General features: G+C 42.2%; 1 protein-coding gene across 1 annotated transcript in view; it reads right to left on the bottom strand.

Annotated features, from left to right (window-relative positions):
• Nucleotides 1-832: 832 nt before the first annotated feature.
• LOC122263489 (proline dehydrogenase 1, mitochondrial) overlaps nt 833-14,492 on the bottom strand; it is a 23,119-nt gene continuing 9,459 nt past the window's right edge. The window contains exons 4-8 of the mRNA XM_086536135.1: nt 6,449-6,811; nt 5,849-6,091; nt 5,543-5,683; nt 5,099-5,243; nt 833-4,857 (exon numbers count right to left, since the gene is read on the bottom strand). Coding sequence (XP_086392261.1) covers nt 4,643-4,857; nt 5,099-5,243; nt 5,543-5,683; nt 5,849-6,091; nt 6,449-6,811 — 1,107 coding nt within the window. The 3' untranslated portion in view covers nt 833-4,642. The remainder of the gene's footprint in view (nt 4,858-5,098; nt 5,244-5,542; nt 5,684-5,848; nt 6,092-6,448; nt 6,812-14,492) is intronic.

Below are 14,492 nucleotides of genomic sequence, written 5' to 3'. Positions count from 1 at the left end.
TCATTTTGCTTGTAAATTATATACCTTTGGAAATATACATGTATATTATAGATTTTACTGATGAGAACATGGATTGTAACAAGCGATCGACACATGAGGAGCTTTCCAGGATGATGAATGAAGACACCAGTGAGTTCTTTGGTGATGACTGATGAGCTTACAGTCCTTGAACATATTGGTAGTCATTATGGGCCATTCAGAGACTGGAAAGTCTTACACTGAACATTTCCCCTTCTGCACATAATTCGCGCACGCGCACACACACAGACACACAGACTTGTGTGCATGTGTTTCAACGTAATCTCCATGTAAGCAGCGACTCTGCTCCACCACCACCATAAATCCGGAGGAGATGCAAAATATATCCATGAAGAACTGCAAGAAAGTGCAGGACTAAGTGCACAGTGTGAGGTCACTGTGTGAACGCCAGTACAAACTCCATTGCCATAATTGCTTGCAGTGAAAGATAAATACAAAGTTTTCATGCTTTAGCAATATCATTTGACAAATAACAATTTTATGGCAATATCTGTTACAGAAAATGTGACAGGTTTATTAATAAGTTCTTTTCATTTGTTCCAAGGACCTTATTTTCTGAACAGCCCTGTGTTACGGCATTGTTTTGCGCGAAGAATAATTCTCCAAGATGCGGAATCTTAAGAAAATATATAATCGCAAATGAAATAATTACCTATAATTTGAGAAAATAATTATATAAATGTAACCTTTACTTTACAACAACTATAATGCAACTTTAAAAAACACACTTTTCAAAGCAATTTTCAAAATAGGTAGTGTTTGCAAATAAGGAATTCCAAAGGAAAATGACCAAACCGCTTTGAATTTTATTGACGTAACATGTATTATATACAGAAAGAACAGTTAGACACCAGCAAATCTCCCCTGTTTACATAGCCACAAATATAATATTGTCTAATTCATATAAATAAATGTGGAATATTTATACATTTCATGAACTTTGACAAAGAAAAGACATGAAGCAATTATAGAATGTTTGACTATTAGTCAAACACTAATACAAATCTCAGCACAAATAATAAACACATTATCATCATTATAAATAAAATAATAATGATAATATCAAAAAAATATTACGAGACTATACTATTATTTATCATTACCATTATTGCTGCTTATTGTAGTACGAGTGTCAATCATTATCACAAGTGATAACAATACTAATGATGAAAACATTTTTATTAACATCATCAGTAACAAAAGCCATAATGATAACTACAATAACATACCAAATACACCTCATTATAACCTTGAAAAATCAGACAAATAAATGAACTGACATATAGTGAAAAAGCGACAAATGAAAAATTTACCTTCATTATCAATGTCTGTTCCAAGAACTACTCTCTCTCAAGAGGGAAAATATTCATTCATATTCTCAATTAGTCTTAACTCTTAATCCATCTATGCCACTGGGCTGCTGGTGTCAAAACGATGCTCTGAACTCCATATTTCTTCTACTTTATAATCACTCAACATTAATTTCACTGTGGCTAGGAGCCATATCTGTCTGTCATCAACTGCACCTCTAACAGCCGACATGCAAACTGACTGGACTGGATTTACATTAGTTAAAATAATCTCTTTTGGAACATGATTTTACTCGATATATGCCATTCTTCAATTTGTATCATATATTTCTAATACACACTGGAAAAGGTACAGTTTTAGCAATTTTTTACAACACTAGTACATCAGTGATTTTACTTTCTCACGGAACCATTATTTAAGATAAATCTGCTTTGCAAACACATTACTATATACATCTCATTTACTTACAACATTTATGCACTATAATCAACAAAGGCACCTAAAGCATCTATTATCTGTGCCACAGTCCACCAAAACTCATTCAGACCTGGTATCATAACACAGAATTTTTATATCAAATAATATATCCTGTCTCTATGTAATCTAACTGTATCCTGAACAACAGGTGTAACTTGTGCTATAGGTGGTACAGGTAATAGCTTTACATATAAGCAAACTGCAGATCAAGTGTAATCATTGAATAAGTTACCATACTTCCACTTGTAATTGTATTGACAAACATAATTCATTATTCTTTTATAGCCACATATTTACTGACTAAGCACAAGGCAAAAGTAATCTAGATAGAAGTTAACTAATGCAGCAATGTATGGTGTATATTCTACACATTTTACTGTATATCTTGTATTATTCATTTTTTCATGGACATACATGATTATACACTGAGTAATAAGAGGAAGCTTTGCAAATGATAAAGATATCACTGCAAGCACTACCTAGCGATGCCAACATGCTCCAACTTGGCATGCTCATAACGTTAATTATTCTTAAGATTCTAGACAACTTCAAACAGTAACTGCTGATCGAAAATGCAGAGAGTAGTAGTTTTTCAATACCTTCATTACCAAAGATACAACAAACTATTTCAAAAATATAACTTTCACTGTTGGCTTTATTTCATAATATTGGCAATTTCATCTATTTGTTGTCTATAGGTTTTTAGGCCTTACAGGGCTATCATTATTGTACCATTGTAGATGAAGCCACTAATAATACTATGTTGGTCTCCCATTCCAACGGGGAGTATTTCTGGAGGTTTATATATGTATATATATATATAAAAAAAAGAAGTGCTTTGACAACTTGGTAAAAACTACTGGAGTAGATTAGAAACTACTGAATTTTTGATGGTGCTTGATATCATAGGATAAACCATTAAGGTGAACAGTTGTAATTCCCAAATGTGAAAACAGATGCAATTCGACAAAAATAGCCGTACTGAAATGAAAATTGCTCTCCACCTTCTTCACTTCAGCATATACTGTACACTTCCACACAACATTTACCCTTCAAGAGAACTATTTATACCTAGTTATACTTGAAGCCAGTCATTGAAAGCTGGCACAGTAACCATTGAATATTGAGAACCACATTATCTAGCATTAAAGTTTATTACAAGTTCATCTTACACAATTAATAAACTTCTAATGCAAGTAATGTATTCTAATCATCACAACAAATCAACATTTTTTTTATATACAAGGGTCTTATCTATCAAAATAATACATAACTCTGGAAGCCAGTTGTGATTAAAGGCCATAGAATTCATTGAGATACATTCAATATTCTCAAGGACACAAGTTACAATATTCAGGTTAGCATTTGATTAATCATAAGGATCATTTGTGATGTTGGTAGCAATTAATTTATATAAAAATACCAAGCAGCCATTATAGTTTTTCTCCTCGATGTTATTTCCTTGTATTTAATATTAGTGTGAACAACCAAACTTTGAAAATTAGTACTCATTTGTTTTGGAAAATTATGCCTATTGAGTTAATGCATCTGATTTAGATAACAAAAGTTCGTTGACAAAATGCCAAGTATCAGAATCAATAGACCATAAAATGTCTCACACAATGTGATTCTACCATGAATTCTGTTTATCTTTTATTCAAACCAAGTTCTGTCCATGTAAATAAGAAGTGACAACAGAGATACATAATTAGAGAATTATCTTACATACAGCCTTGTTTCTTATGGATTTAACCAGTGCTTGACAAAAAAAGCTCTTAAACAACTTTTACCCCTGTCTTATCCCTATAAGCAAGGAGGACATCTGGAGGGGAAAAAATCATAAATGGTAAATAAACTTTACCACATAAAATTCAGATCATCAGTTCATAAACCTATTCACATTTTAGAGAATACAAATTAAATATGTCGCATTCATAACATGGTATGTAGAAAACTAAACAACAAAAATAAAAAATGAAATCATAAAGAAACTTCAATGGATTTTCCTTTCAATCATTTTTTTCCTAAAAGTCCAAAGTGAATACTTTGACATAGTTCAGTATAAGTACTGTGCTCAAGAGAAATGAATTACCTACCATTCATAGTAAGAGGAACAATAAAACCTAATATGTAGTACGGGTATAAATACTGTATTCACAACAATCTGGACCCATACCCAGCAGTATGGTCTGATCCTCTGGCTGCCAAGCCAAGGATCACACAATAATTATAACCCAATACACCATATATATCAATGCACCCTATTAGGTCTTTGCTCATACTATAAAGTAGGTTATACATAGAGATACTGTACATTATAGGCTTTAAGTACCAGGTTTATGCTTAGTGGCAAAATCTGAAGCCATAGCTTTATTCATTTACAGTTGAGACTGGTGCAACTAGTAATAAACTTTTTATGCTAAACCAAAGATCTGGACACCAACACAATAGCAATTTTTTTTCACCATAGCTTTCATACTTCCAGCACTCTGTTGCACAGTGACACATCAAGGAGGAATGTTATCTGGCATATGGAAGGATATATTCCAAAGAAAAGAATGTGGTTCCATTCTGAAAAATGAAGTAATCATGATCCTATACCTGAACACCACCACTACAATTGGAGATTATAGGTTTGAATTTTCTTTACATTTTTTCCTGGAACCTAATTTTTCTGTACCTTCTTTTGGGTTAATCATTGCCTCATCCTTTACTCCAGAATCAAGTATCCCATCACTAATTATTTGCACAATACAATTCTTTTGTGAATTTATATTTGGATTTCATTCCCGATCTCAACTTCATTTATATGCTTTTACTGAGCACCAACTGGTACATAATTACCCTTTGGATGATAAACAAGGTGTCCCTTTTTAATGCGTCTCCACATTTCTTGAAGCAAGAGTGACTTTTCCTTCTGAAGTTTGACCAATATCGAGCTGTTTTCTGTTGCTCGACGTGACAAATATGGAAGTACTTCATTCACAGGACCATACGGAACATATTTATACACAGAATATCCTGCCTGGCCTGTCAAAGAAAAGTTTGCCCGTTAGTAAGCAGATGTAATCAGCCTAATTACATATAATCATATTTATAGTTTTGAGTAACAAAACTGGGTGATTCCGTATGAATCAAGTTTAAATTTCCTAAAAGCGACAGAAAAAAAGAGTGGATATTGTAATTTCAAAGTCTATTCATGTTATACTTCTTATTTAATGCAAAAGTTTCTTATCAAATAATTGCTTTAAAAAGTCGTAATGGTACTTACCAAGAGGCAAGGAGATGTGATCACACATGCCTAAGAGCTGTCCAAAGCAGATGACTCGATCAAGTGGATGAATGCCAAACTCAGCCATTTTGTTTACAGTGTAACGCACTGTGTCTTCATTGTGAGAGGCCACCATGATGGCAATCTAAAAAAAAGTTAATTCTTATTAATAACTCTCATTTCTTTACAATCACTCTATATATTACTACAGCCTGTTCAATATATAGAAAAATTATATTTGTTTCATCTTTCCCCTGCAATTTTACTCTTGGCCACGACAACACGACAACAACAGTATGTATGAATAGCAAACCTATTCATTTTTTTTTCTTACTTTAATATATACTTCTCAAAAAATAGGAAAGAAAACTAATGACAAATAAAAGTTTAAAAAGGATGAAAGTGTAACTGTTCTGGAATGCAGAACAGAAGATTCATGCTTACCTTGTGGGAGTCCCCAACATTTTTGTTCATTTTGATGCGTCTCAGGCTCTCTTCAAGACATTGGTGATACATATTGGTAGTTGCATCGAAAGAGGGATTAATAGGGTCTTCATAACCAAGCTCCTCAGCACGGGCACGTTCCTTTAGAAAAAGATATTGTTAATGGAAACATGTTATTTGAATACTAAACGTCCACTATAATAATTAATTATTGAACTATTGTGTAATAATTTCGTGTAAATACATTAAGATTCCATTTAATATCATCATATACAAATGATTACAAAAAAACATGCCTATACAAACCTGTTCCATGTAGGCTCCTCGCACAAGCTTGGCCCCAAAGTAAAAGTTTTGACGATAAGCTTGTTCAAGATCAAGAGAAAGGTTATTGAAAGTTTCTTTAAGGTAGCACTGGTAAGTGTTGAATACAATGGCTTTCTCCTGATTGTACTTCTTCATCATTTCTAAGGTAAGACGAGAAATGGCTGGCTGGAAATAGGTCTGCTCAGCATCCACCATCACTCGGACATCACGCTCTTGAGCATACTGCAATTTATCGTTTTATTAGTATTTCAAGATTATGTTAATAGAAACAGAAACTAAAATCCTTGCAATCGTCCAACATGATGCACTTCATTCATTATCCATTTTCATCCCTTCCATTTCAAAGCATTCCTAATTGATTCAAGAACAACTCATTACTCTCATTTATAAAACCATCGAAGGAAGCTTAAATTTGCTTTCAATTAAAAAAAAATCCATATAATGTGGATGAATTACCTGAATTATACAAGACAGATCTGATGTGCTCTAAATCCAACAATAAACAGAGGCAAAACTACAAGTATAAGCACTTTAAGATATCAAAACAAAGGTATAAACCATTTGCTTTGGGTGACCCACCTGGAAAATTGTGTGAAGTCTACGCATCATATTCTTAAACATCTCCTCCTCCTCCCTTGTGAGTGCAGAAATCAGAGGTTCCATTTGACCAGAATTGAGATTTGGAACTCGGAACAAGTCGCCCAAGAGGATGTTAGTGTCAATAAGGCCAGACCAGGAGAAGAGATGGATCAAGCCTTTCTTGTCGTAGGTCATGCTGTCCAGCCACTTTTTCACATCTAAATTATCTGTCAGAATGTTTTCTTCGCGGAATCGTTTCTCGAAGACGTCGGTGTTAACATCGGAACGGATAATTGGGCCTGTCTTCCCTGTGACTTGCTGGAAGTACTGTCGAGTGCGAGCAATCACTTCTGAGAGTTGCATCTGCAAATTGAAAGAAAATGTTACAATGATCTATACATAACACATATAAATGAATAATAACAATATATTTTTTCACTGATAAAGCCAATCCTACAAAAATAACTATTCTAAAAAAAAATGAAGTTAATTTAATGGTTTGAAAAGATGCTGTTCTGCTATGTTAACTCGACGAGATGGATTTTTAAGTCTAAGGCTTTAATCCCTCATGTTTCATTTAGTTTCCTCGATTTCACAAATTGCTAAGTAAATTCAAGCTTAAAAAAAATATATATATATAACAATTAATCTCATAAAGGAAATGTGCAGCTGATACGAGTAGACTACCTAATGCCCAATCCCTAGGTTCTTCTTTCACACTACAGGTGATGTGCTCTATTCATTTAAATTTATCAATATCTACGGCGAGACTTAAGAATAGACTTGGTATTGCCATAGGCCGGAACAGAAAATTTTCATCAACCTGTGACATAGGAAAGAGAAAGAGAGAGAGAGGTATAGAGACAGAGAAAAGGGTGGGGTTACAAGTGTGTGGCTCTGAGTGTAGGTGTGCGACTGAATGTGTGGCTGTGAGTGTAGGTGTGTGACTGAATGTGTAGTTGTAGATGTGGGTGTGCGAGTGCACTTGCGGGTGTGGGTGTGGGTGTGCAAGTGCACTCGCACACCCACATCTACAACTACACATTCAAGTGCACATGAAGGTGTGGGTATGCAAGTGCCCATGTAGGTGTAGGTGTGCGAGTGCGCTTGTGGGTGTGCTCATGTAGGTGTGGGTGATTGCACGTGTAGGTGTGCGAGTGCACATGTAGGTGTGTGTGTGAGTATGTAAGTGCCCATGTAGATGTCATGTGAGTGTGCGAGTTCGTGTTTAGGTGTGGGTGTGGGTGTGGGTGTGTGAGTGCGGTTGTAGGTGTGGGTGTGAGAGTGTGGGCTTGCGAGTGCGGGTGTGGATGTGCGAGTGCACGTGTAGGTGTGGATGTGCGAGTGCACGTGTAGGTGTGGATGTGCGAGTGCACGTGTAGGTGTGGATGTGCGAGTGCACGTGTAGGTGTGGGTGTGAGTGTGCACATGTAGGTGTGGGTGTGAGTGTGCGCATGTAGGTGTGGGAGTGAGTGTGCGCATGTAGGTGTGGGTGTGAGCGTGGGTGTGGGTGTGCGTGTAGGTATGGTTGTGGGTGTATGCGTGTAGGTATGGTTGTGGGTATGTGCATGTAGGTGTGGGTGTGTGCGTGTAGGTGTGGGTGTGAGAGCGTAGGTGTGGTTGTGAGAGCGTAGGTTTGAGTGTGGGTGCGAGCGTGTAGGTTTGAGTGTGGGTGCGAGCGTGTAGGTGTGGGTGCGAGCGTGTAGGTGTGGGTGCGAGCGTGTAGGTGTGGGTGCGAGCGTGTAGGTGTGGGTGCGAGCGTGTAGGTGTGGGTGCGAGCGTGTAGGTGTGGGTGTGAGCGTGTAGGTGTGGGTGCGAGCGTGTAGGTGTGGGTGCGAGCGTGTAGGTGTGGGTGCGAGCGTGTAGGTGTGGGTGCGAGCGTGTAGGTGTGGGTGCGAGCGTGTAGGTGTGGGTGCGAGCGTGTAGGTGTGGGTGCGAGCGTGTAGGTGTGGGTGCGAGCGTGTAGGTGTGGGTGCGAGCGTGTAGGTGTGGGTGCGAGCGTGTAGGTGTGGGTTGCGAGCGTGTAGGTGTGGATGTGCGAGCGTGTAGGTGTGGGTGCGAGCGGGGTGCGAGCGTGTAGGTGTGGGTGCGAGCGTGTAGGTGTGGGTGCGAGCGTGTAGGTGTGGGTGCGAGCGTGTAGGTGTGGGTGCGAGCGTGTAGGTGTGGGTGCGAGCGTGTAGGTGTGGGTGCGAGCGTGTAGGTGTGGGTGTGAGCGTGTGGGTGTGGGTGTGAGCGTGTGGGTGTGGGTGTGAGCGTGTGGGTGTGGGTGTGAGCGTGTGGGTGTGGGTGTGAGCGTGTGGGTGTGGGTGTGAGCGTGTAGGTGTGGGTGTGAGCGTGTAGGTGTGGGTGTGAGCGTGTAGGTGTGGGTGTGAGCGTGTAGGTGTGGGTGTGAGCGTGTAGGTGTGGGTGTGAGCGTGTAGGTGTGGGTGTGAGCGTGTAGGTGTGGGTGTGAGCGTGTAGGTGTGGGTGTGAGCGTGTAGGTGTGGGTGTGAGCGTGTAGGTGTGGGTGTGAGCGTGTAGGTGTGGGTGTGAGCGTGTAGGACTGTAGGTGTGGGTGTGAGCATGTAGGTGTGGGTGCGAGCGTGTAGGTGTGGCTGTGTGCGTGTAGGTGTGGGTGTGAGCGTGTGGGTGTGAGCGTGTAGGTGTGGGTGTGAGCGTGTAGGTGTGGGTGTGAGCGTGTAGGTGTGGGTGTGAGCGTGTAGGTGTGGGTGCGAGCGTGTAGGTGTGGCTGTGTGCGTGTAGGTGTGGCTGTGTGCGTGTAGGTGTGGCTGTGTGCGTGTAGGTGTGGCTGTGTGCGTGTAGGTGTGGCTGTGCGCCTGTAGGTGTGGCTGTGCACCTGTAGGTGTAGGTGTGCGTGCAAGTCTTGGTGCATGTAGGTGTGGGTGCGTGTAGGTGTGGCTTAGTGCGTGTAGGTGTGGCTGTGTGCGTGTAGGTGTGGCTGTGCACGTGTAGGAGTGCGTGCAAGTCTTGGTGCATGTAGGTGTGGGTGCGTGTAGGTGTGGGTGCGTGCATTCGTATGCGAGTGTGTGAATGCATGCATACGTGTGCGTGAACGAGTGCGTACGTGTGCGAGTGCAAGTACTTAACGTGTCGAAAACTGATGTATGCTCATCATACGCATTCAAACTCGGAGCCCATATTAAAGCTGACGGCCGCCATCCCACCATTTGGCCTGCCACTGTCAAGCAGCCAGCCTGACATCCCTCACTCATCACTGTCACGGCGGAGATGAAGCCAATAGGGCATCGATTGCCCGAATCATGACCAATTGCGACCGATATGGCTTTATTGCCAAAAGGTTTGCATAATTCCATTAGAAATTAGTATAAAATTTATATCGTAGAGAATTGATATCTATTGTTGATATATTTTCTTTGTGTTAATTTGCGAGTGTTTGGGAGAGAGAGGGAGAGGGGGAGGGAGGGAAGGGGAGGGGTAGAGGGAGAGAAGGAGAGGGGTAGAGGGAGAGAAGGAGAGGGGTAGAGGGAGAGAAGGAGAGGGGTAGAGGGAGAGAAGGAGAGGGGTAGAGGGAGAGAAGGAGAGGGGTAGAGGGAGAGAAGGAGAGGGGTAGAGGGAGAGAAGGAGAGGGGTAGAGGGAGGAGAGAGGGAGGGGGTAGAGGGAGAGAAGGAGAGGGGTAGAGGGAGAGAGGGAGAGGGGTAGAGGGAGAGAAGGAGAGGGGTAGAGGGAGAGAAGGAGAGGGGTAGAGGGAGAGAGGGAGAGGGGTAGAGGGAGAGAGGGAGGGTGGGGGAAATAATAAATAATCATAGAAGTGCCTTTACCAATAAAGGCAACCGATTTTATGAAAGCGGCATCCCTTTCTGCTTGTCAATCAGACTCCCTCGCCGGTGGTTTCTAAATAATCTAGAGTAAAATGAAGCTACTGACGGGGAGTGGCAAAGAATAATCAAGTCCTCGTAATAAAATAATACCATTTGAATTCCTCTCAGAAGCGTACCAAGTGGGAAAATGACCGCAGTTAATCTACAGAAGGATCTTAAAATAAACTCGCGCTTTCGCAAGATTTGTGGGACTGGTTAAACCCTACCATTATACCTTGCCTTCGTGGCCCGTCCGTCTAATATCGGCCCTTAACGGAATGGACTTGGTGGCGCCATAATCACGTTTCACGCATGCATCATCGAATTTGATTGTTAGAAATACGTGCAATGCGTGTGGCAATATAAATATGCCAGTGTTACCTATGTTGAAAATCAATATCTGGGGAATCATTCCTAACATGCACGAAATGCCGAGTTTTCACTTCATAAAACTAGTACAAAAAAAGTCTGCAATTTATTCTGAAATATGTGAGTTAAAAAAAAATGTTCTTGGTTTTCATCAGCCATTTCAAAATATATAAAACTGACTTTGATGTCGTGACTCATTATTTATCTAAATCATTCGATATCTTGTGCAATCAATCAATCTCTTTCGTAACAGCTCGTACCTCAAACATCCGACACCACCTTTCACAGTCGAAGCCGCTTTACCAGAGACTTCCCAGAGAAAGACATCTTTACCGACCTGATTATCCCCAACATACGACACTTTTATCAAATCCCATTCCATAAATCGACTCCAAATCTCCTCGCACATAAAACAGACAAAATCATCAGATATTCGAAACCAAAACGGAGAGTGAGGAAAAAAAAAAGAGACAGCATCGCCTTATTGACATCGATCGCAGTTGGTTCTCTTCCAGCCCACGTCGACCAGCGGAGGCGTGGGTGGGAAGGGAGTGGGGGGGGGCGTTGTGCAGCGTGGGCGTGAAATGGGGCCGGGGTGGTAGCATGGAGGAAGGGGGAGCGTAGGAGGAGAGGGGGGTGGGAGGGGGAGGGAGAACCTGAAAGCGAGCGGGAGCCGATGTTTAAAGGCGGTGTTATGAGACGAGAAAGACGATAAGGATGGAAAGATGGATTTGGTGAGGGGAGGGAGAGGGAGAGGGAAGGAGGGAGAGGGAAGGAGGGAGAGGGAAGGAGGGAGAGGGAAGGAGGGAGAGGGAAGGAGGGAGAGGGAAGGAGGGAGAGGGAAGGAGGGAGAGGGAAGGAGGGAGAGGGAAGGAGGGAGAGGGAAGGAGGGAGAGGGAAGGAGGGAGAGCGAGAGCGAGAGCGAGAGCGAGAGCGAGAGCAAGAGCGAGAGCGAGAGACGAAAACCGACAACAAGAAGCAGCACGTTAATGAAGTGGCTTTAACCAAGGTAAGATGAGGCGCAAGGAGAGAGAGAGCGAGCGAGCGAGCGAGCGCTCCTTTGTACGTGCGAAATTACAGCGAGGTGGCGAAGGACGAGGAGAATGTGAGCGAGTGAGGCTGAAACCGCGCCGGAGATTCACTAGTTCGAATGCAGCTTTCACAGCGCATTGCAACCGGGGTCAGATTAGTAGCTTGGCGCTTTGAATTATAATTGTGGATATCTAACGCAGAATTTATGGTAGAGATATTTTTGACGTTTTATTCGTTTTATCTTCAGCAATATATTTTCGGAAGAATGTAGATATGAAACCCTTAACGATGTGCGATTTCGCTCATTTTGTACCACGAAGATAATCACAAATGTTCTGCATTATATTATTAAAAATCTGAATATCGGATAAATGACCTATTTCAGAGATGCCGATACTAAATCTACATACAAATGCGAACAGTAAAATCGTGTTAGAATGTGTTTAATTCAATTAGTGAGATGCAAGTTTCAGTTATTAGGACGGCCAGTGAAAGTGCCATGCGTCCGCCTCGTGCCAGCCATGTCGCTTAGAAAATCCTAGGACCTCCACCGTTTGATCCATCAAAAGCGATCGCGTAGAGTGTTCGGCGATAACACGGACCCGATAGGGTAGGAAGGGCCATCAAAGCCTCCCGAAGAAAATGGCCACGTCTCCAAAGCCATCCGCTGGGAATTATGATTATGTACTCGCCCGGCTGATCAATAGGTTAGTCGGGCCATCTTCGCCATACGATGTTCCGAGACGCTAGACCACCACGGGGAGGGCGGCTACTGTGGCTGGTGTTAAGACGGGAAAAATCAATGCTATAAGCGCACATTCATAGAAAATGAGGTTCAAAAAGGTGCCTCGTAGGGTCAATATTCCCCCCCCCCCACACCCCAACGCTCCCTAGTCGCGAAGGGAGGTTAAGAGTGATTTTCACTTCCATGCAGAGGTTGTGTAAAGACACTCGGCACTAACTATCTATGGCACATCAACAGTAAAGGAGATTTTCACTTCCATCTTAATGCTTTGTGGCGAGACATTTCTTTGTTAGAACATAGACATATAAATTGTCATCAGCACCAGAAACATAATAAGCTTTCTACATCAGAAGGAAAGCAAAGAGTTTCCCCGACATATATATAACAAGGTCAAAGCGGATTTTCATCATTATGATCACGGTAAAGGCCAACCATTTACCAATATCAATTAGGATGTTTGATTCCCACATGATAGCGTCGACTGTACCTTTCCCTGAAACCATCCTGATTACTATTCACTATGATATACAAGCACTTCCTCGTGGCTCTGTCATGCAAGGTGCAAATATCTTAGGCGAGGTCATTCGATGATCACCCATGTATAACCATCATCACATGGTTATTTCGCGTTAGGAATCAGTGATGGGAAAGATCATGATAACAACAGATACAAAAGCCATAAAACAACGCCTCTGCGATATCAGTTAAAATGACACAATCTTCTTTCTTTCCGCAATTGCGGTTTCATGGAAATCATTAGAAGCAGACCTCAAGACCAACCACTATATGCAATGCCTCATGTCTGAACGAACCATCCACAAACAACCGTCATCTACAACCAACCATCATCCACAACCAACCATCATCCACAACCAACCATCATCCACAACCAACCATCATCCACAACCAACCATCATCCACAACCAACCATCATCCACAACCAACCATCATCCACAACCAACCATCATCCACAACCAACCATCATCCACAACCAACCATCATCCACAACCAACCATCATCCACAACCAACCATCATCCACAACCAACCATCATCCACAACCAACAATCATCCACAACCAACAATCATCCACAACCAACAATCATCCACAACCAACAATCATCCACAACCAACAATCATCCACAACCAACAATCATCCACAACCAACAATCATCCACAACCAACAATCATCCACAACCACCCATCATCCACAACTACCCATCATCCACAACCACCCATCATCCACACTCCCTTCACCCTAACCATGGTCATTCTTAAAAGTACTTAAACAAATAAATTCTCATTTTTGCTCTACGACTAAAAACACACGAGCCAGACAGACAAGGCCAGCGGCGACTGCATAACCCATGCCGTATTCTCACCACTACTTTATCTGAAGTGCGACCTCTCTCGGAAGGCAAGGGTGTGCAAGGGGTGTGCAGAAAAGGAGCCAAGTGGGTCACAGTATACCGATGCGAGGCGTTATACGTGCTAATGGTAATACTGATGCCGGGGGTTTTCCATTCTCTTTGCAATTATTTAGGGAGAGAGAGTGAGAGTGAGAGTGAGAGTGAGAGTGCGAGTGAGTGAGAGTGAGAGTGAGAGTGTGAGAGAGTGAGAGAGTGAGAGAGTGAGTGTGAGAGAGTGAGTGTGAGAGAGTGAGAGAATGAGTGTGAGAGAGTGAGTGTGAGAGAGTGAGTGTGAGAGAGTGAGTGTGAGAGAGTGAGTGTGAGAGAGTGAGTGTGAGAGAGTAAGTGTGAGCGTGAGTGTGAGATATAGAGAAAGAAAGACAGACAAGCAGCTAGGGAGAGAGGAGGAGGGAGAGAGGAGGAGGGAGAGGGAGAGAGGAGGAGGGAGAGAGGAGGAGGGAGAGGGAGAGAGGAGGAGGGAGAGAGGAGGAGGGAGAGAGAAGGAGGGAGAGGGAGAGGGAGAGGGAGAGGGAGAGGGAGAGGGAGAGGGAGAGGGAGAGGGAGAGGGAGAGGGAGAGGGAGAGGGAGAGGGAAAGAGGAGAAGGAGGGGGAGGGGAGAGGGAGAGGGAAAGAGGAGAAGGAGGGGGAGGGAAATATAGAAAAAATACAGAC

Source organism: Penaeus japonicus, unplaced genomic scaffold, assembly GCF_977035675.1.
Source record: "Penaeus japonicus unplaced genomic scaffold, GWHDUDI00000001_assembly GWHDUDI00000004, whole genome shotgun sequence".
NCBI classification, from domain to species: domain Eukaryota; kingdom Metazoa; phylum Arthropoda; class Malacostraca; order Decapoda; family Penaeidae; genus Penaeus; species Penaeus japonicus.
Note: the sequence above shows the minus strand (reverse complement) of the source record. Positions and strands in the feature narration are given on the sequence as shown.